The sequence below is a fragment of the Eriocheir sinensis genome, chromosome 28 (genome assembly GCF_024679095.1).
Source record: "Eriocheir sinensis breed Jianghai 21 chromosome 28, ASM2467909v1, whole genome shotgun sequence".
In the NCBI taxonomy this organism is placed as follows: Eukaryota; Metazoa; Arthropoda; class Malacostraca; order Decapoda; family Varunidae; genus Eriocheir; species Eriocheir sinensis.
Window position 1 is genome coordinate 1,148,931 of NC_066536.1, and position 22,504 is coordinate 1,171,434.

Here is a 22,504-nt window from a genome sequence, read left to right on the forward strand (position 1 = left end):
ATCCGCATTGCCTTCTTAAACTAACATAGTCCCGGCCCACCAGCTTATTCACTTTTATATTTTTCAAACATTTTTTCCTATTTTGTTTACCAATATATCACTTCCTACTCTTTACACCCCCTTTCATCACCTTAATCCTCTTTCCAGTTTTATTTAGTCTCCTATTTGCGCATCCTTTCTTCCCGTCATCCTTCCCATGTCTCCAGCATTTACACTTGCCTTTCCTTCCCTGTGTACCATCGTCGCTCAGCACTGGTACCTTCCTCCTTTCACGCAGCCTCTCCAAGGGTTTGATTTTCATATTTTTTCCCCAGCTCGCCAATCGTTAGGGTGAGAGTTTGACATGTGGCACGTGTGTGTGTGTGTGTGTGTGTGTGTGTGTGTGTGTGTGTGTGTGTGTGTGTGTCCCTCCCGTCTGGGTGTTCCCCTTCTGTCCCTCCGTGTGTGTCCACGTCTATGTGTGTCCCCGTCTGCGTGTGTCCCCGTCTGCGTGTGCCCCCGTCTGCGTGTGCCCCCGTCTGCGTGTGCCCCCGTCTGCGTGTGCCCCCGTCTGCGTGTGCCCCCGTCTGCGTGTGCCCCCGTCTGCGTGTGTCCCCGTCTGCGTGTGTCGGCGTCTGCGTGTGTCCCCGTCTGCGTGTGTCGGCGTCTGCGTGTGTCGGCGTCTGCGTGTGTCGGCGTCTGCGTGTGTCGGCGTCTGCGTGTGTCGGCGTCTGCGTGTGTCGGCGTCTGCGTGTGTCGGCGTCTGCGTGTGTCGGCGTCTGCGTGTGTCGGCGTCTGCGTGTGTCGGCGTCTGCGTGTGTCGGCGTCTGCGTGTGTCGGCGTCTGCGTGTGTCGGCGTCTGCGTGTGTATACTTCAATATCTCTAATTATTAGTGTCTGTGCCTTTGTTCCTACTGGCGGTATATTGGGGCTATGCAGAAATACCGTGCTGTTAAATCTTTAATAATTTGGAATAGATAGAAAAAACGTGAAAACAGCTTATCTCACCTGCCTTTTGTAGCTTTAAATAACACCTACACTTTACCTCATAATAATAAACGCGTCGCTCTAAAACGATAACAATACGTCAACAATTAACATATCTACAATTAGCTTTATAATATTTTCATTCATACGGCATAATAATTAATTAAATAACTTCTGCATTGGGTTACATACGAACATATAATCTATTCTATATTAATTTTGTCCTTAAGATTTAAAATAAAGATGCGATACTAACAATTAGCGTCTGTCTCTGACTACTATACCGAACAGTGCAAATTAGTCTGTGAAGCAGCCATCGTCTGTAGAGCGTGAGCACGCAATAAACTGACTTTTTCCAGACCTGAGCGAGAGAGAAAAGGATAGCAATGTACGCAAAAAGTGCCCAAGCGGCGTGAGTGGGCGGCCCGGGGGGAGGCTGCCGCGGCCCCGACCAGCCCGGCGCCCTGCTTGTTGTTGGACTGTTATAAACTCATGTTGGACTTGGTAATGACTTCAGGCTGGACTTCCAGACTCGAGTTAGATTTGCTGATCACAAGTTTGACCTTAATGGATGACGGGAGGACCCACGACGGGAGGACCCGGCCTAAAGTTGGCCTCTAGGATCTCCGCGTCCTCCCGCCTCCTCTCGTTACAGGTCTCCTCCCGGCACCAGGTCCCCGCCAGAGCTAGGTTGATGGACACTCTGCCGCCCTCCTCCACACACACCCACACGTCCACCTCCTGCCTGCCTGGCGCATGGTACAACCCTTCCTCTGCGAATCTGAAAGAAAAGCGACAAAAATCATATCTATAAATAGTTACGCTCGCAAAAAAGTTTATCAATACTTCCTTCATCGTGTCAATACTTCCCCCGCTAACTTTTCAACACTGACCAAAAAAATCCACGGTTGCTCTCTTCAGTATGAGAAGACTTTCGCTTCAGAGTGTCATGCCTGAGAAACTTACCTGTGGACCCCCTTTTGGGTGAATCGAGTGATGTTGCCGTGCTGCCCCACCGCCAATAGGTAGAGAGGGCCGGAGGGGACGGCGGCGAAGTGGGCTTGAAGTGGCATTATAATCCTCAGTGTTTGTAGGTGGACGAGTTGGTTTGGGAGGTGGCGGCGTGTTGAGTACAGCTTCTCCGGGGCGGGGGAGGCAGCGGGTCGTGGGGCGCCGAAGTACGGGGACGAAGAAATATCGTCAACCTTCAGCTCCACCCTAAAAGAAGAAGCGAGTGAGTGTGGGTATGTGAGCAAGTGAGTGTGTGTGTAGTAATAATAATAATAATAATAATAATAATAATAATAATAATAATAATAATAATAATAATAATAATAATAATAAACGGTTTATTTAGTTGCGGCAGCCGTCAGGCTGAAAATTTACATATTATAAATACAATTTTATTTCGCTAATGAAACAAGTCCAAAAAGAAGGGGGGCGCGGAATGGGGGTCTGATATGTGTGGAAGGGTTGGGGGACAGAGGTTGGGGTGGGAGAGCGGGGGAGGTGGGGGGAGTGCAGTGTGGTGGTGCCGAGAGGGGGGGTAAAGGTGCGGTCTCTTCAGATGACGGTGAGGTCAGGTTACGTGTTAATCCTCAGGTCAGACGCTGGGTTCAGGTGGCAGTCGATGGTGGGGGTGCAGGTGGGCAGTTTATAGGGCGGGGGATCACTTAGGTATACCCAGGCTTAGTAAGGAGATGTTAAGCTCCTGGGGCGGCGAGACACTGGTGGTGGGTGCTGCCCGGCTAGTTGATGTAGTCGTGGGAACAAGTGCACAGCGTTGATATAGTTGCCGTACATCTTGCTCCAAACCTGAGTGACTTGGCCGTCACACTGCCTGCCACCTGAACTGACCTTCCCCTGCTGCTGGGTGACCTAGATGATGGTATCCTTCGGATCTTGAGGGTGTCGGCGGGGACGCTGTACGTAGATGACGAGGCGTTGGCGACACACAGCTCACTACCCTTCCAGCACCACTAACACACTGCACTCACTGTATGTCTAAGTTACAACATTTCACAAAAAGTTCTTTGGAGTAATGAGTTCCTCGAATGAATGAGAAGGGGCGGAGAATGGGGAACGAAGGAAAAGGAAAAGGGTCAACAGGCTGACCTTGTGGCTGCTATGGGGAGCGCCATGTGACACGTCTTGACCCCGTGAGGGTCAGGACAGGTGAGTGAGTGAGTGAGTGTGTGTGTGTGTGTGTGTGTGTGTGTGTGTGTGTGTGTGTGTGTGTGTGTGTGTGTGTGTGTGTGTGTGTGTGTATATATATAATTCACCACGGCCTGATCACGAGTTGGACTCGCTTTCGCCAGCAGGTACCCTCCCGACGTGAGCAAGTGCTCATTATCGTCAATCTCCGAGTACTGCCAGGACCTCACACACCACACACCTCATCCCCGTTGCTCAAGGGGGGACAGTAATCACTCCTAGTCAATGGAAAAAATCCGGCCTGAGTGGGGCTCGAACCGCCGCCTGTTTGGCTGTGAAGCCTTGCAGCGCGGCGCTCTAATCGATTGAGCAACCGGAGCGGAGTGTGTGTGTGTGTGTGTGTGTGTGTGTGTGTGTGTGGGGATTAGAGTAATGTCATAACTTTTTCACGGTTCCTGCACTTCCCTCACCGGTATACAATCACCCTGCCCGTCATGTCGCCGCTGAACGCCCGGGTCACCGCCACCAGGAAGAGGTCGGTGCCATGTGAAGTCATGTCCACCCACAGCACGCCTCGCAGGGCCTTCCTCTGGCGGGACGGAACAGTACAGTGGCTTATATAAATCTCACGAGACATTACTTTTGTGTCTTTTAAAGACTTTGCATCCTCCTCCTGCCCCTCCCAGCTTTACAGTTACCCTCTAATGCTAGTTAATTGCTGCCGGTACATTTAAAATAAGAGATTTGAATAAAGATTAGGTAAAAACTTTAAGATCATGTGTGTGGATTGAGAGAGAACGGTGTCTTTTTCAATGGTCGAGGTTAGTATAAGGTCTCTACACTTAGTCTTATAATAAATCACTGACCTAGAGAAATTATGCTCTACAAACTTAAGTACAGCTCTAAAAGTCTTAAAATAATGAGACTACAGATATTGAAGACGAATCTCTAAGTAACAAATTTAAAACTAAGTAAAGAAACAAACGCAGTATTACGAGGTGGTATTTTAGTTTGTTACTGGGTCACGTGTCGCCACCAGTTGTCGCAAAGAACGAAGGCAAGCACTCACCTGCACCAAGAGGAACTCGTCCTGCTCGGCGTCGTGCAGCCATAGCGAGAGGGCGTCGTTATGCGGGTCGTGGTGGACTTGTCCCGCTACGGCCACCAGGTTCACCACACGTCCACGGGAGTCCCGATGCTGCACAGCGGACACCTGCCGAGAAAGAAGGAAGGTGGGACACGTTAGGTGAGACAGTTGTACACAGCGGCGGTAACACCAGGCATTGGAAGGGTAAAGAATAACACAACGGACTGGAGGAGGGAAAGTTATACACAGCAACTGAAACATTGAAGACAGAGGGAAGGAAGTGCACAGTGGATTGAATGAAAGTAAACTGTACACAGCGACCGAAAGCTTGAAGACAAAGTGATAGAAAAATATGATGGAATATAGGAAAGAAAATCGAACACGGCAACTAAAACACTAAAGCTGCTCCTACTTTACATATTTAAATTTCTCATCCCATTTGAGTGACTTTCATCCCTCTCAAAGGAAGTTATCTCCTCTTCCTTCCTTCCCTCCCTTCCTCCCCCTACTCACCTTGGCGGAGCACCCGGTGGCCAGCCGTCTCGGCTCCGAGAAGGCCCCCCTCATGGCGTCCCAGCAGAAGATCAGTGTCGCGTTGCTCTTCGAGACTGCCACCACAAGACACACGCGCTCCCCAGCCTCCGCCACCTGGACGCCGGATGTAGTTACAAACATTACTACCCTTGATTCTACAACCATTACTACAGTTTTTTTGTATCATTTTACCCTTCATCATTTATATATCAATCTCCATCACTGCTTTGTACTATTACCACTGCTGCTACTACCATTGTCACCATTTTCACTACTTCAATAACATACAGTTACAATTTCCATCACCCTCCAAATCAATAACTATAATAATTTTTGGAGCCAAATCTATCATTACAGCACGCAATCAATGCCTTTGTGTTTAATACAGACCCAGGAACTCTACCATCACGACCGTAACACAATCACTGCCATTGAGACGAATTGATTAATTAAATCGCAGTAAAAGTACAGTGCAAGAACAGCCACCACTAATTCATTTGCCATACTGCTACAACCATCATCACCCCCCTCCACCATTATACCTTGACGTCCGTGGCACCAATAGGGATGCCTTGGACCAGCTGTGGGCCACTTGTTGTCACTCGCCACACCTGTACAGCCTCCAGTCCATCAGCCACCTGTTATCAGTCACCGCCACAAAAGTGTCGCAGAGTTAATGTCAGAGTTCATATTTTAGATAGTGTTAGAGATAAATGTCACAGTGTCAGTTACATACGTGCCACAGTGCATGGCGTATAGTCAAAATCATTGTTATGTGTGTTCCCAGCGTCGTTGTAAAGGAATGATGGATCAAAGTAGTTACTTTCACTCACGGGCCCATACAGATTGCCGTAGGGGTCTGAGGAGTCATCAGTGCAAGTATGTGCCGTCACCACATGGTCCTCGCCGTCCGCCCTGTACCCTGCCACTGCCCTCACGCAGCCCCCACGCAGCACCACTCCTGAATGGGAAGAGTCGGCTCCAACATACTGCATGATTGTTTTTGGATTTCTAAACCACACGATCAAATCAGTCAGTGAGGGCATACGCCGGGGGGCGCGTCGCCTCACCCACCCTACGACGCCATGCCCGGGGTCCCGCCGGGCGAGTCTCCATGCAGGCTCCCTTCCCATCCTGAGTACCTCCTGGCAGGATCTGTCGACTTGCTCAGGTCACGAACTCCGTGGGCGTCCCTTTGGCCTCCTCCACTCGGGATTGTCTCTTACAGAGACAACCCGATGAGCAGGATCAGCTTTAGGGTAACGTGCCACGTGCCCGTATAGCCGTGCCACGTGCCCGTATAGCCGGAGTTGGCGTTGACGGGCTGTGCAGGTAATATATGTCGATCAGTCTCACGGAGTAGTCGCCGGTTTGACACAGTCATTTCAGCGATATCCCATGATTCTGAGTAGATATTTATTACCAAAGACAACAATCCGCCTCTCCAAGTCCCCATTTAGTGTTCATGTCTCACAACCATAGAGAAAGACAGGGAGCACAAGGGACTTGAAGATCCGGATTTTTGTCCTTCTGCACAGGTATGGACACGCTATATACTCGTGATGAGCGAGTCCATAACACCGTGGATTTTGGTCAATCCTCCGTAAGACTACCTGGCGAGACTCACCGTTGTTATGAGCTACGCTACCAAGATACGTGAAGCTTTCCGAGATCTCAGTGTCCTCGCTACACGCATGAAGACAGTATTGTTTCATCTAGCAAGCCTCCTAACACCTGTACCTTGGTCTTGGCCCAGGAGACCTGAAGTCCCAAGGGCTTCACCTCCTCGTGCAGTGCCTCGAAAGCCATCACCAAAACCTCCAGCGACTCTCCCAGGATTACTGCATCATCGGCAAAAACAAGGAGTGTGACCCTGTTATTGCCAATGGATGCTCCGCAATGACTCTGGTCCATAACTCTGCCTAGTACCCAGTCCGTACAAGTGTTGCAAAGTGATGGGACAAGGACACAGCCCTGCCTCACTCCAGCAATCACGGGAAAGAAGCTGGAGGTATCCCACAGTTCTATAGGGTCCTCCAGGGTGCTGAACACATCGAACCGATTTGAGACTGTCACTGTATACTCCTGAGCACATGCCAGGTCCTTCAGCCTCTCGAGATGGAACACAGTATTGTTGCATCTCGAGATTCTTCTTGACCTGAAATGAAGCTTGTTGAGTGTTGCAACAACAAGCCTGTGGTCAGTTGCAATGAACTCAGCATTCCGGCAAACCCTGCAGTTCTGAAGGGTCCTCCAACGAGTACTTACGAGAATGTGGTCAGTCTCCTTAGCTACCTTTTCGGCATCGCTATACCAAGTTCAGCGGTGCAGCTCTGGTCTCTGGTACCAGGAACCCGCAATTCTCAACCTCCTGGATCTTGCAAAATTCAAGAGGACAGAGCTGTTGATGTTCCTGGTACCAGAACCATGGGTAGCCAACCCTGTCAGTGCCAGTAGTAGCATTGAAGTCGCCCAGGACAATGAGTGTGTCCCGAGGAGGGCACTGGTCTAAGTCGAGTTTGGCGTAGAACATCTACTTCTCTTCAGTTTCACGCATCTCGGTAGGAGCGTACGCTGCAACAAGAGACATGAGAGGCTCCGGACGTTCCAGGAGCCCACACGCAGAGCCCTCCGAATTTTAACCCCGGGCCTGGTTTTGCGGGCGGGCGCAGCCTCTGCACCCCCCCGGCCACCCCCAAAGCAAAAAAGAGGGGCTAGGGGCCCTTCCTCCTTCGAGATGCAGGGGTCCCGTGGGCCGTAGGCTTTGCCCTGCACCCGTCACTAACGGCAGGCTCCCCGGGTGCGGATGCATCGTGGAAGCATGCCGCGCGGTCGGGCCCCCTTGCGAGACCGGACCGGGATCGAGGCTCGCACACATACTACATCCCTAAAATTCCCAAATCAGGTAATGCAGACCTCTCCCACGCACCTGTGTTCCTGTACTTCCTTTGACCATCATCGTAGATTAGGAGTCTTGCGTGTCCTGTACGAGATAAAACAACCAAGTAACGTGGGCAGGACACAGTGTTAAGGGGTCCGCCCACCATACCGAGGGGCACCAATCGTGCTGCATGGCCTGGGAATGCCTGTATGTTCCTCCACCCCCACAGCTCACTCACTGACCCTGTAAGGAGAGGGTTCCTTGGTGAAGTGCAGGCCACCGATAGTTTAGTCATTATGGAGATCAAATAAAAGTGCTTCCACTGAATGCAGGAACAAGACCGCTCAAATATTCCCCATGGCACACATGAAGTATAATATTCACTGACCACCGACTGCCAGTGTAGTGTCCTGGGAGAGGTTGTCCAGGTAATGGAACCTCAGGTGTGGCAGCCCTTTCAACCTCTCAGAGCTCCACGGCCGACTAGCGACGTTCTGGAAGTTGACGAAGTCCTGGAAGATCACTGGCTTCCGCACTATTATGTCTTGGTCACGTTGGAACTGTTCGGGGCGAGGAGACACTATAGTACTGTGCTGGCATGGCAATGACAAGGGTTTACAGTGTTGCAGGATAGTTAGTGTGTAAATAGTCGGATCAACGATTCACTCACCCCGCGTTGCCAGCGCTCACTCAGATTCCAGCCGTTGAAGAGGCCGTCGAGAGCTTGGAAGGAGGGCGCCGCCGCCACCACCACCCCTGCCGGCATACGATACCCGTCACCACTACTACCACCACAGGAGAGGCTCTCAGATCGCCCAGTCACGCATTATTTTATTGAAATTATATGTGGGGCTCACTCATTATAAATACTGAGCACTTCACTTACCCTCCTTGGCTTTGATGGTCAGCTGCCCCACCATGACCTGTGCACCGGAGCTGGTGAGGAGGTCCTTGGAAGTGACCTTAACCTCGTCCACAACCCCGTGCACCCTATGAGAAGCAAACGTCAATACCTTTAGAAAACTTAGACGTTTTAGTTCAGTAAGAGAACTACGTTAGCTCGAAGTTTGAACTATCTCACCCTAATAAAGTATAAGCTCTGCTGTCTGATGGCACGCTACAGCAAGCACTGCTGTGTGATGACACGCTACAACAGGAAAAATAATATTGCCGACTTCAAGATGATCGTCAATCACAATCAACACGAAAAACAACACTGCCACAGAGTCCTCGCCTGGGGGGGGGACCATAAATTCTCCCAGGGAGGACTCCCCTTCTGGCTGCCGACTTGAGAGGTGTCATAACTCCTCGAACCTCCTCCTTATCAATTTCTGCAACATTCGTGGTCTTCGTTCTAATTTTCATTCTGTGGAACACCATCTCTCCTCCTCTAAACCTCACCTTCTCTTCCTCACCGAAACACAGGTTTCTGCGGCTACTGACAGCAACCTCTACTCTGTTCCCTCCTACTATCTCTATCCTAAATTTCAATCCAAAGCTGGATGTTGCGCCTACGTGCGCAACAACATCACTTGCTCTCGTGCCCACGACCTTGACTCTTCTGAATTTTTCACCATCTGGCTAAGACTTCATTGTCATTCTATTACTAAATACATCTGTGCTGTTTATCTCTCACCTAACTCTGCTAACTATGTAAAATTCTTTGACTATTTGAATTCTAAAGTGGAGCACATCTTGTCTCACTCTCCCTTCGCTGAAATCTCCATCTTGGGATGGAGGACCGGAGGAAAAATGATTAAAATCAATTCAGACGTCGATAAGAAACAACTGTTGACAGCAGAAAGATAAAATTGGAAAGAATTTAACTTCGACAAAAATAAACCAGGTTACTCACACGAGATGGGAGACAGTTAGGTTTCCAGTGATGGTGGTGAGGCCGGGCACTGGACCGCAGGTGGTGCTGGTGGGGACATTCCGTAGCTCCTCCGACACATCCACGCCCTGCACTGTACTGCGGAGTTGTAGAAACATTTTACCATCACTGGATACTTTAGGTGTTCAAAACAACCTTTTCCAATTGTAATTTTCTTGTCCAGTAAAGTGATTTGTTCCCTTGAATACAACTTTCCATTCACTGCCCATCGTTCCCACTACGTGGTTCACTACACGGCGCTTGAGGCGCCACATATCTCACTACCTACGTACAAGACATGACAGCTGACGAGAAGATTTTATCTGCCCTACCTCCCGGCCTGGACGTGTAGATCTCCCTTGATGGTCAGGTCACGGGCGAAGGTTTTCTTGGCAGTAATGGTGCAGGGTTTATCGAACACGCACATGTCGGTCATGCGGATGCCGTTGACGCCACCAGAGGTGATCACAGATCCTGGTGTGTGCACCCGCGGGAGCGTCCACCTACCTCGAATAGTCTGATTACCATCACGGGTAAAAATGTTCTCCATGTCACTCACGGGATGGTCGTTCAGCAGAGTGGTCTGAAAGTAAGTTACAAATGCAAGACGGGGTTGATGGCATTTCGAGGTAATGCATTAATCCTATTTCGCATAACATAATACTTTGCTAGAGTCCATATATATTTCGCATGTTACATAATCCTGTTCAGGGAGATTGTAAACGAGACTCACCGCGATGCGGGGGGTGAAGAGGCTCTGCACCACGAGGAAAGCCGCGGAAAAGTTGCCGCTGACCACCTGCCGCTCGCCATGCATGCACGTCCGACGCAGAACGTCACGGGACAGCTTGCTGATGTCCTCTCCGTTCACTAGGTCCGCCTTCACGTGCGTCGCTCTCAGTTCTTGAAACGTAATGTGGCTGGGCAGGACAGCGCTGTGGTTCATTCGCCAATAGCCGTCTATCGAGTCTTTTTCAAGGACGTGGCGGCCGAGGTGCACAACGTCGCTGGACGATGGTCTTGTGAGCTGCATTTCGCCTGGCAAGCAATAAAATTAGCCATTAGAGCATTTTGAGCGTCACGGGATGCCGCCATCTTTAACTGTAGGCCTGTTATAAACGAGGGAACTTAGATAGCTGCTCATGCGTGTGTGTGTGTGTGTGTTTGTTATGTGTGTGTGTGTGTGTTTGTTATGTGTGTGTGTGTGTTTGTTATGTGTTTGTTATGTGTGTGTGTGTGTGTGTGTGTGTGTCGTGTGTGTCGTGTGTGAGAGAGAGAGAGAGAGAGAGAGAGAGAGAGAGAGAGAGAGAGAGAGAGAGAGAGAGAGAGAGAGAGAGAGAGAGAGAGAGAGAGAGAGAGAGAGAGAGAGAGAGACTGGGGGATTTTCACGAACTGTTTAGGAGGATCTAGATGAAAGTTCTGTTTATAAATGTAAGCAACACATGATATATAGATACACGCAATCGCAGTGACCCACAGCTTCGGCAGTGTGTGCTTTTGAGAGAGAAATACACACCGACAAGGAGGAGCCTTTCCATATGATTTCCTCTGCACAACCTGGACCACGCTGCCGAACCGAGGTCCGGGGCGCTGAGTGAGCCGCTCACGTGGAAGTCGCCCACGAACTTCTTTGGGGCTGTGAAAACGACGTCGGAAGAGTTTTGATGTATCGCTGCCGTTGAGAGGTTCCAGCCCTGCACTGTGCCGCCCACCCGCACACTCTCTGCCCACACGTCGCCGCTCATCTTTACAGGCGTGGCCACCACCTTGTCCTCATTTACTTTCATAGTCGCTTTGAACAGGCGATTTATGTCTACGCCTTTAAGTTTAGCCCCAGGAGAGACCGTGACACTCTGGGCCTTCACCTTGGCCAACGCGACGAGACCGGTGAGACTCTGGGAAGACATCTTCAGCAGCCAGTCCGAGTCATACATGGCGGCTGGGACAGAGTCGAAGCTGTCTGGAACACGCAGGGCAAGGTTCGAAGTATTGTGTAAAATTTCTAATTTATAATGATTAGGTTACTATAAAACGAAGTCTTCTTGACATGTATGTTACTGGCAAAGCTGAGAAGATTATAGTCTGATGCACACATTCTCAGATTATTGAAGTGACTCTTTTACACCAAATTATGGTATGCAGCTAATTAATGATAACACTACCGCGGAAGATGAGGTTGTTGACGCCGGCGCTGCCCCTGAGAAGCAAGTTGCCCGTCACGTTTGCATCCTGGTCACGGTACACCACCCGGCTTGCCACCCTTAGAAAATGATCTTAATTACATGGGGTGTCTGAGTATTAATGGTAAATCACGTCACTACTAAGTAATTGACTTCCCTTTAAGTTTACTCTGGCCAATAAAACACAACATACATTTAGCATGGCACGGAGCTATAAACAGATTGCTTCACCTGTCTATACGTAGTGTTTGCGTCCCGCTGGTGTCTGGGAGAGTAAAGCCTTGCGAGGTGGTGACGTTCCCAAGGACATTTAAAGCATTGAATGAGATTGCTCCCTTGATGACCAGCGGCCGACCTGAAGAAAAGAGGAAAATTACAAGCACTGAAGAACATTGTGCTTCAGAGATTTCAGTTGTTGTTGCCCTGTAGCATTTAGACCCTCATTTTACGACACTTCGGGGCTTTTACATACACATTTGATAAGGCTTTCGTGGAGGTTGTGGGTATTTTCGTGGGGAGTTGTGATAGTTTGACATAGCTTATGAACCTTAAACTTGAACCCGACTAACATCCTTTGTGGCGCAGTGGCAGTATCGTAACCAATGAGGTTCATCCGATTAGAAAGCAAAGACTTGTGCCAGACTCTATCGAGAGCTTTTGATATGTCTAGCGCAACTGAGTAAGTTTCACCGAAACGGCTAAGAGAGGATGACCAAAATTCAATTAAGAGAGCAAGAAGATCGCCAGTAGAACGCCCCTTGCTGAACCCATACTGGCGATCAGATAGAAGGTCAGAAGTGGAAAGGTGCTTTTGAATCTTCCGGTTAAGACTTGATTCAAAAGCTCCCTGTTTGCGGTTGCTGGATGCGCAAGGAAGAGCGCACATCCTCCAGATTAAGTTTTCTCACCTGGGTTCTTGGTGAGGGAATTAAAGAAGAGGTCGGTGAGGTTGACGTCGTTGACGAAGTGAGACTTGAGGTCGGTGATTCGTGTCTCTCCTACCCTTACCGTAAGCTGCTTGAAAGTCATCCTTCCTATTGGGAGAGGAGGGTATGACATGGTTGTGGGATATTCAATATATAATATTCATGCTGGGCAGAGAAAGACGGGGATGTCAATGTACGAGAAATAGGGCTTGTCAATAATAGGAGGCAGAGGTCACTTCGGTGCCTTAGCGCGACTCACCCGTGATGGCTGCGGGGCGGTCCAGTCGCACCAAGTCCTCCAGAGGCACGTCTCTCACCCGGCCGTGTGCGAAAACCACGCTGGGAGAAGAAGGAGGGAGTGAGGGGGCGGCACATACCAGCGGCGGACACGTTCTCCTCGCCCACTTGAGGCACTCACCTAATACTTACCTGGCCGCGGACACCCTGGCAAAGGTGACGGGCTGCAGCAGCTTCTGGCTTGCCACTGGGGACGTCACCGCCACGCTCCGGCTCAGCAGAGCCAGGTCAACGCCGCTCACCTCGCCCCGCACCTGCACGTGAGCCGCCGCCGTGACGGAACCCTGCGGGGAGAGGTGGTCTCTGAGGACGCCCGGTGAGAAGCCCCGCGGAGAGGGGAGGACAGAGGACTGTGACAAAGAGCAGCAAGGCAGGGAGAGATTTGTGTTTAAGACGGGGAAAGGAAGAGACAGGAAAATAGGAACATGGAGGACCTATAGTCCGACTCTGCTGTGAAGTCAGTTTGGGCGGGGTCCGCTCGGGGAGTTCCCTGGCCATAGCCCTGCCAAATCTTATTTAATATATACAGGATATCTGATACATAATTTCAAATAGTATTACATAGATGACACATGAAGGAGAGAATGATGTACTGGTGGTGTTGCAGCAGCGCTGACTGATTTCATACTTGTATCTGACTTTACCTGCGTGGAGTCCCTTAGCCTGGTATAATTGTGTGTAAAGAGGAAGGGGCAGGTGAGACTGAACGTAGCAAGAGGGAGAGGCGGCGGACGCCACATACCGTGAAGACGAAGGGCTGTGGCAGCACGTGGTGACCGGCCAGGGTGACGAAGGCGGCGGCGGGCGTCCCATTGATGGCAGACGCCTTCACCGGCCCGACCACCTGCATGATTATTATGTTGATGAAATTTTCTTATCACACTTGTATATACCGCGAATGACGGAGTTGGAATACACCCGAAGACTGAAAATCTGAAACTTCACAGTCTGACAATATTAAATAACTGACCATGATCACAAAAAGAAACTCTCTCTTCCACCATCACCAGTGACCCACCAGTGATGGTAGTCAGGCTATTCCACCCTCTCCCCTTCCAATTTTCAAGTACAGTAACTTCATCAGTTTGGTAAACCGGGTATTCTTACCTGGACAGGGCGGGAGAAGGCGAGGCTGGTGTGGACGGTCGCGGCGTGTTGAGGCACTCCGTGACGCAGCAGGCGGCCCATGTCCACGTTCTGCACCCGTCGCACCCACAACCCGGCGCTGAAGGTGACGTTGTTGATCCGCCCCATGTTGTTCACTACACGGAGACATGGAGGGACAGGAGCATTACGAATATTTGGTCACCCACTTAATAATTCAACATATTTGATTTAGATGGCAAAAAAAAAAAAACACTAGAAGCCTTTAAATATTTCATATATAGTCTACTGCCAAGTCTGTGGGAGACTAACAAATAAAGACGGGAGCCCCCCCTCGTGTAGGGAGGTGGGAAGATGAACGGTGAATCAAGTCTTGCAGCCTGTGTCCAGCCACGCGTCCCAGCACCCACAGTCCATGGGTGCTTGTCGCAGGATGTCGCATGCCGGGGAAAAACTTCTTGCGTGTGGATGGGGGTATCGTATTAATCTCCTTCCATGAGCTGCCGGGCTTTCTGTCACGTGTCAGTGCCTCTCTACCATAGTCCTGTGTGACAGTCATTTCTGTAGCACCATAGTCCTGTGTGACAGTCATTTCTGTAGCACCATAGTCCTGTGTGACAGTCATTTCTGTGGCACTATAATCCTGTGTGACAGTCATTTCTGTGGCTGCTGAGTGCCCATCAGTCCGAACCCGTGGCCTCAAGGATGGAGTGACGCTTGCTTGAGTAACACTTGGCCAGTACCCATCCGTTGCGCCAGGGATAATGGGGCTTAGGTCTGGAGTGGCAGGGGCTCTTGGGGTGGTGATGCAGGTGGTCGTGATATTGGTGGTTTGGGTGAGAGTTTTCCTGGTGCTGATGCTGAGAGTGGTTTCAGGAGTGGTGATGGCAGTGGCTTCGGGGATGGCTGTTCCTGTGAGAGCGGGGGTCCTAGGGGTGGTGGTCGTAGTACTGCCGTAATAATCTGACGATGAACTTGAAATGGTAAGTGGCTGGGATATAATTTGATCAGTTCTCTTAAGCCCGGTCTCCGAGATTGTGCTCCCTTCGTATCGACTTGTGGACCATCTCGGAGAAGTCATGGTCACATCTCCAAAGCTTTGAGATGCGTGCGTGGCTTTCCTGCCTGCAGGTGGAACGGTGGGCAGATTAGTATCCACATCGCCTATGGTCTCTTCATCGCCATCTTCGTTATCTTGTCCTTCCTCCAGTGTCTTGTACTTGCGTTCTTCCCCTAAGCACTGCAGCGCTGAAACTACACTTTCCTCACCAGAGACAGTAAGATTCCTCAGCTCATTCATCTTGACTTGGAATTCGTCTGGCAAACTTTTCAACATTCCAAGATGCAATCTCATGTTTGTACGGAATCTTTCAGACTCAATGATCAACTTTTGCTCATTGGTCTTCAAGCTGTGGAACAAATTATTTATTATCTGTCTTACGATGTGAATGGTATCCTCCACAACTTTGTTGAGTCTTCCCAAAGTGTTTTTTTCACTTTGTTCAGGTTTTACCCGCATTCGGTCCTGAAGTACCAGTGGCTCGACAGTTTGAATTTCCTTTAAGTAAAGGAGGACAACCTCGAGCCGTGCCACGAGGGAGTCCTTCTGGACAGAATCTTCATAGTAGTCAGTGGGTATGTGGCTGCACTCAGGGTCTGACTGGCGAGGTAATGTGGGTGTCTTGGACGAGGACGATTCATGTGTATGTTCAGAATCACTCGCTAGTGTTTGGAGTTCTGGTTTTCCACGAGAGAAAGTCTCTGGATCCTCACGAGGCCCTACACCAAAAGTTCTGCCATCGTATTGTGGATGGAAAGGACTGCTCACGATGGCATTGGACCAGGTTAAGACACTACTCGGTGATGGGGAGATCATTGTGGTTGACATTTGCCTCGTCACCGTTGAGCCTGACACACACACGTATGACGTGCACTCCGTTCCTGGCACCTCAGGCTGGGTTGTATAAATCTGGTATTGGAAGGCGCAGTTGGTACAGTCGATGCTAGTCAAAGAGGATGACATCACTATGGTCAGAGTCTTCTGCGTCACGGTACAAGCTGTCATCCAAGGTGATGATACACGCTCTGTTGAAGGTAGCACAGGTTGAGTTTGAAATATCTGGTACTGAAACATACAGTTTGTGCAGTCAATATTGGTGGTAAGATGCTGTACCACCGTGACTGTAGTGACACCGCTTGCCACACCCGTCGCAAGGGACGAGGCCTCAACTATTGCTTCTCGTCTCCTCAAACTCTTGGTTTCCTCTGGGGTTGTCCAAGGCTCTCCCGTCACATCACTGCTTTGAAAATGGTCTAAATTCAGGGTGGGTGACGATGTACCTCCTTGGGAAGACAAATATGTCTCTGATGTGTCGTCGTGCTGTCTGGCTGAAGGCATAGCCACTGTTGGTACGGCTGTATCGTACAGTGCATTAGAGTTAGTAACTGGCAAAATGTTTGCATATTTATTTTCCGGGGTGACTAGTAACCCGTTAGGGGCAGAAAACTCGTGGTTTTCAATATTCCTTGTCAGGTGTCTCTTCAGCCTGTTCCAGTTGTTGGGGAGTGGCGCAATCTCTGGTGGAGTCATCTCATTCTCCCTCTTTACTTGTATCTGTAATAATGCAACAGTTGCATCTTCCCCCAAGATGGAGATATTCTCATTTACCTGGGCAAGGCTATCAGCCTGTGTTTGGGTAAGGAGAGGCGTAGCTGTGAGGGAGGGCCGACTATCCCATGCATTAGGTGTCGAGAAAGAGGCCTCAAGGGCAGCCGTTGTCTTTCTAACCTGATGTAGACGAGTGTTCTCGTCTGGAGTCTCTCTTTTAAGCTTTGTACAGTTCTCTTCGTTCAAACAAGAGGCATGTCTGGGTTCCTCGACCTTTTCTTTACTCCATACCCAATCAAGGCTAATTAGATTGTCTACAAAATCAAAGAACGAGGGTACTAACTGGGGTTTATTTTGGAGCGCGTCCCCTTCCTCCGCCTCCTCATACGGACTGTTCTCTTGCGACAGCCTCGTAACCTGAGCCTGTGCGTTGCTCGCCACTGCCATAAAGTTTGCTTTAGCCTGAGAGTCACGATTTCCATCTTGTACTTCTTCAAACGATATCATCTTTGCCATAGAGTTTGTTGTAGAAGGAAGTCTTGGTTTACCATCAGCGTTCGTTGACACGTGAGTGGTAACATATAAATTTCCACCGATGTGATATTCATCAACAGATGATTGTTCCAACGCAATGCCAGAGGATTTTTCGTTAACAGCAGATACCCGATTATTTTTAACAGAAGACTGTCCAGTAGTGGATTCTAAAATAACAATAGCAGACGAGCCTGCTGTAGCAGAATCGAAAGATTCTGTTCTGAAATAATCATATTCAATGGTAACTTCTTTAGTAGCGACAAAAGGTTGCCCAATATTAGATTCGACCGTAGAAACGGCAGGAGAGTCTCCAAGAGGTAATTCATCAATTGCAACGCTGGAGTACTTATTTGGAATGAAGGTTAATGAGTCCTCGAGTATAAATTTATGAGTAGGAAACGCAGAATACTCTTCACTAGGAGAGTCTATAGTAGAAATAGAGGAAGATTTTTCAGTAGGAATGAAAGATTCATCTTTAGCAACGGAGAAAGATCCTTCTGGTGAAATCGTAAGTGAAGATATTTCTTTGGCAAGAGTAATTATATTTTTACTAGATCTCTTCTCGTTGGCATTTGAAAAAATCCTATACTCTGATGTTTCTCCATTTTCACCATAATTTAATTCCTCGTCTGCAATATATTGAGGCTTTTCATTTTCGACAAATAATGAAGCTTCAGCTGCAACCAAAGTATATTCCTCAGATCCAATGTACCCCGATCCGTCAGTTTCCTCCGCCACGGGTGGAGATTTATCAGTTTCTGCTTCAATGGTCGCCAGAGATTTTTCATTTGAAATATATACCAATTCTTTAGTTAGAGTAAGAGATGATTCTTCAGTCGCAACGGGTGACTTTTCTGTTAGAACACTGTATGATTGTTGTGTAGCAGTATAGTCTTCTTCAGCTGAACCCTCAGGTACATTAAAGAAGGATTCTCCGGGGACAGTAGATGATCCTTCAGTTTCTGAAGATGTTAAAGGTGCTGAAGGTGATCCTGAAGTTGCTGTGGATGACTTTTCAGTTTCTTCATCTTCAATAGACGATTTAGTATCAATTGGAAATTCTCCAGCTTCAAATAAATTATTAGTTTCATGAACAATTGATTTTTCAATAATAAAATTTGCTTCTTCTGCAAAAAATGCAGGCTCCCCAGAATTTTCCAGCGTGGAAGGTTCCACCCCACCAGAGGCGGCGTTGAGGGTGCTGTGCGTGGCGGGGCTCGGCGGAATAAGAGAGTTTGTGCCGTCAGATGAATTTTTCTCTCTCCCCGCCAGCCCCGCCTGGTCGTCGCTCGAGTTCAGGCCTCCGTCAGGATGTTGCATACTCTCTGAAACATTTGAAATGAACTTAGGGCACATATATTCAATTAAGTTTCTGTTGCTTCATATTTAAATTTAGTCATAAAATTGAAACCATGCGCAGCCTATGATTAACCATGTACATTTACCATCTCTTGAAATGTCATCGTCTTTGTCCATATACGTGGCTCTGAAGAGTAGTGTCCTCTCGTAATCTTCCAGCATTTCTAAGACTACTCCATCATAGTTTTGCCCACGAGGAGTCAGGCCGCAATAGAGGGCGGCGCGCAGGACGGCCAACAGTCCGTCCTCCGCACCCAGGAACTCTACGAGCCTTCCAAGGTCGTGCTGTACAGCCGCGTCAAGCAACAGTTGACGCTGCTCCTTGGACAACTGCATCAGGCCGGATCCCAACACCGGGTAGCGGGAAATTCTCTGCCCCGCCAGCAACGTGAGTGTCGCGGCTTGAGTGCAGTTTGCCAACCCTGCCATTTCGCTCTGTGGTGCGGCACAGAGCCAGCGGCAGTGGTCGGAGCTTTCTGGCGTCATCGTGTAGTCAGTAATAATCAGCTCCGTTAGAATTTTCACTATATTTAAACTGGTACGGATATCACTCACTTTTCGCACTGCCTTACTGACCAACGAAAAACGGTCAGTCCATCTAAACTGAATGCTATGAAGCCAACTGGTCATTTCTGTTATGTAGTTTTCCACTTCTGTTAGCATATTTGTCAAGTCTTTATGGCTAAGCACCATCACAGTCTCGTTGTCCTCATTCCTCCAGTCGTTGGTCACGATGTCAAAAAACATGAGCATGTTAGTGTCTTCCAAGAGAATGAAGGCACAGTTTACATCCATTTTAAGGAGAGTGTAGAAAAGCCAGGTTCTCCACGGAACAATGAATTGTCCTGGCTGTGCCTTTGCCAGTAAATCGCGGAGGTCCTGGGCGGCTGCCACGCCCCGCAGAGCTATCAGCAATGCTTCGCTGCGATCTTTTGGGTTCATCGACTCCCGTGTTTTGGGCGAGCCGCAGATTCCACTAGACCACCGCCGCCGCCGCACGCCGACATGACCATAGCCAGAAGAGTCTCGTTGCAGCATGTGGAGTGATGAGAAGGTCTTGGGAGCCGTCACCTTCTGGTTCCCTGTCAGCAGCAAAATATCCAGGCTGCCTTCAGTGATCTGGCGCAGAACAATGCGAGTTAGTGTAAGAGATAACCCCATCAACCCCCCCCCCCCTCTCCCCCTCACTCCTGCAGCTTGCACCCACCATAAGGAGGGTGGGTCCGGAAGGAACTTTTTATACTGGCATGATGAAAATTTAACATTGACAATAATAACAACAATAACATACTAAGGTATCTGTCCAGGACACGTACATATCCAGGCACAGATGTAGCCAGCCGCCGGGACTCACCGTGATGGTGTTGAGTGATCGGGTCACAGAGAGTGAATCGGCTCGCAAGTTTCTGAAGGCGGCCCGGGGCACGTCGTACGAGTACTGCTTACCGTTGAGGAACACATTGGCGGGAACCCGCACTCCGTTGACTCGCCCCTCTACCGCCATCGCCTGCGTCGCCAGCATACCAACCTGGTGATCACCTGCAAATATTTAAGTAAAATTCTTAAGCACAGTTTGCTCTGGTACTGGACTTCGTGCGGCCACTTACTTCAGAGGAACTTTTTACACTGTTTTGTGTCATGACATTTTCTCTCATCCCGTTATCAACAGCTTTTTGATTATTTTTTATCCCAACCTCTCCCAATCTCAATCTCAATTTGTTATGCGTATGGCAAGTTCGCACAAATCACGCCTATTAGTTGATTAATGTGGGAAAAATAGACAGGCTTGGGAACCCTAAGGTGACCATATTATTTGTGTCTTTTATAACTGTTGTGAAAGGTATTATTGTACACTTTCTGAATCAGGTAATTTGTTAATGATCTGTTGGGTTCTACCGTATTAGGAAAGAGGAAGAGGGGGTGGGGGGGATGAAGGGGGACAGCAGAACAGTAAGTCAGGAGTACACAACTTTCATATTTTCTGAACTTCCATCTTCACTTCGATCACTAATACGAGAATTAAGGGAGGCTGTACCACTTACATGTGACACACGATCACTACGCCGTATCTTGCCCCACTAATACTGCACGTACCGGTTATCACCTGCTGCTGACGTTCGTTCGTTAGCAGTGGGTTAACGAGGTCCAGGTTGGTTAAGTCCTTGACCCACACACTTCCGCTGTGCACAAGGTCACCCATCACTCGCAGTGGCCCTGAAGGGAAGTGAAGTGTTTTACTGCCGTCAATGCATAGCAGCTCCGAGCAGCGTACACACAACACAGCGAAACAGAAGTCAGGTGACACTAAGGAACTAACCGGTTATTGTGACATTGGCATTGTGTGTGACGAGGCGAGGCAGCAGCTCGGCCAGGGGGACGCCGTTGACGGAGGAGACGTCGAGGATGTCCGTTACTAGGCTGCGACACTTCAGGGATCCTGCGAGAACAGTCATTTAAAGGGTCAACTAGAGGGTGGCTCTGCGTCAGTGGCGGGAGGCTTCCACAAAACTTTAGACTTGTGCTTCAAAAATGACATCGTTCAGCTCAAAATTTAGATTCTTGCCGGAATGTAACAGCTTTAGTAGTTTTTTGTACAAGAAGATGACGTTTTCGCTGCTGTCACGATTCGACAACTTTAGGTTTTCTTGAAATGATCATACATAGATTTTTTTGTCTCACAGGCTTTAATTTAGCATTCAACTCCGATGTAGAAATTCTAATATTTTTATAGGAACTTATTTTTGTCAGCGTGGTTGAGGTTTTATTTTTACAGCGAGGGAGAAAAAAAAAAAAAAAAGCCCGCTGGGCGCTGCTCCAGTAAAAGGAAGAAAAAGAATGAGACCAGAAGAGAGGTCAATTTCGGAAGGAGAGAAGTCTTGATAATCTCCTCTTGAAGGAATTTAAGTCGTAGGCAGAAGGAAATAAAGAAGGAGGAAGGCTGTTCCAGAGTTTACCAGCAGAAAGGATGAAAGAATGAAGATGCTGGTTAACTCTTGCATAAGGGATTATTTGGAGTGAATAGGGATGAGTAAGAGTAGAAAGTCGTGTGCAGGAGGGTCGCGTGAATGGGGGGGGGGGGGGGGGTGCAGTTAGCAATTTCAGAAGAGCAGTTGGCACAAAAATATCGATAGAAGATAGAAAAGAGATACAACACTGCTGCGGGACTCAAGAGAGGAGATGAACTGATAAGAAGAACCTTTCACTCAACTCTGTCTACCAGAAATGTGTATGTGGAGCCCCCCCACACATGAGATGCATACGATGCATACGAGGGCGGGCAAGACCCTTGTGTATGGACAGCATCTAAAAAGCGAAAAAGAACTGGTGAAGACGATACTAAACGCCTAACCTCAAGGAAGATCATTTAGCAAGAGAGGTGATATAAGGTTTTCAGTCATGTTTTTGAGTGAAGGATAGACCGTGAATGTTTACTATAGAAGAAGAGGATAGCCGAGTGTTATCGGAGAATAGGGGACAGGTGTTTGGAAGATGTCGAGTTGACAGGTAGAGAAACTGAGTTTTGAGGCATTAAAGGACATTAGTTCCTTCTGCTCCATTCAGAAATGATAGTTAGATAAATAATAATGTTAAGCTTTCTGTAGCGTCAAGTTTAGATTCTTGTAATTACTGTAGGGAGGGTATTCTGTTGAAAGATGTTGAGTAATGTAGGGCAGAGTCATCAGCGTGGGAGTGAATAGGACAGCTTGTTTTGGAAAGAATATCATCAATGAACAACAGAGTGGGAGATAGAACAGAGCCCTACAGGACGCCATCTTTCAAAGGTTTAGACCGTCATTCACAGCAGATATAGATTGGTTGGAAAATAAACTGGAGATAAAAGGTAGACAGGGAGGAGTAGAATCCGTAGGGATGTAGTTTAGAAAGCAACGATTTGTGCCACACTGTCAATAGCATTCGAGATGTCTAAGGCAACTGTAAAAGTTTCACCGAAAAGGCTAATAGAGGATGACCAGGAGTCAGTTAGAAAGGCAAGAGCACCA

The 22,504-nt window shown here is 48.7% G+C and overlaps 1 protein-coding gene across 3 annotated transcripts in view; it reads right to left on the reverse strand.

The window, feature by feature from the left end:
* Positions 1-926: 926 nt before the first annotated feature.
* The window catches only part of LOC127004357 (uncharacterized), a 32,744-nt gene continuing 11,166 nt past the window's right edge, over positions 927-22,504 (reverse strand). For all 3 annotated transcript variants that reach the window (XM_050871956.1, XM_050871957.1, XM_050871955.1), the window contains exons 17-43: positions 20,821-20,940; positions 20,598-20,717; positions 19,858-20,042; positions 18,590-19,622; positions 14,315-18,469; positions 14,006-14,160; positions 13,641-13,742; positions 13,031-13,182; positions 12,861-12,940; positions 12,584-12,709; positions 11,907-12,030; positions 11,658-11,755; positions 11,012-11,455; positions 10,229-10,533; positions 9,828-10,078; positions 9,478-9,594; positions 8,509-8,612; positions 8,293-8,378; positions 8,011-8,182; positions 7,671-7,865; positions 5,575-5,702; positions 5,284-5,379; positions 4,721-4,855; positions 4,190-4,333; positions 3,591-3,709; positions 1,933-2,184; positions 927-1,747 (exon numbers count right to left, since the gene is read on the reverse strand). In XM_050871956.1, coding sequence (XP_050727913.1) covers positions 1,531-1,747; positions 1,933-2,184; positions 3,591-3,709; positions 4,190-4,333; positions 4,721-4,855; positions 5,284-5,379; positions 5,575-5,702; positions 7,671-7,865; positions 8,011-8,182; positions 8,293-8,378; positions 8,509-8,612; positions 9,478-9,594; positions 9,828-10,078; positions 10,229-10,533; positions 11,012-11,455; positions 11,658-11,755; positions 11,907-12,030; positions 12,584-12,709; positions 12,861-12,940; positions 13,031-13,182; positions 13,641-13,742; positions 14,006-14,160; positions 14,315-18,469; positions 18,590-19,622; positions 19,858-20,042; positions 20,598-20,717; positions 20,821-20,940 — 9,215 coding nt within the window. In that variant the 3' untranslated portion in view covers positions 927-1,530. The remainder of the gene's footprint in view (positions 1,748-1,932; positions 2,185-3,590; positions 3,710-4,189; positions 4,334-4,720; positions 4,856-5,283; positions 5,380-5,574; positions 5,703-7,670; positions 7,866-8,010; positions 8,183-8,292; positions 8,379-8,508; positions 8,613-9,477; positions 9,595-9,827; positions 10,079-10,228; positions 10,534-11,011; positions 11,456-11,657; positions 11,756-11,906; positions 12,031-12,583; positions 12,710-12,860; positions 12,941-13,030; positions 13,183-13,640; positions 13,743-14,005; positions 14,161-14,314; positions 18,470-18,589; positions 19,623-19,857; positions 20,043-20,597; positions 20,718-20,820; positions 20,941-22,504) is intronic.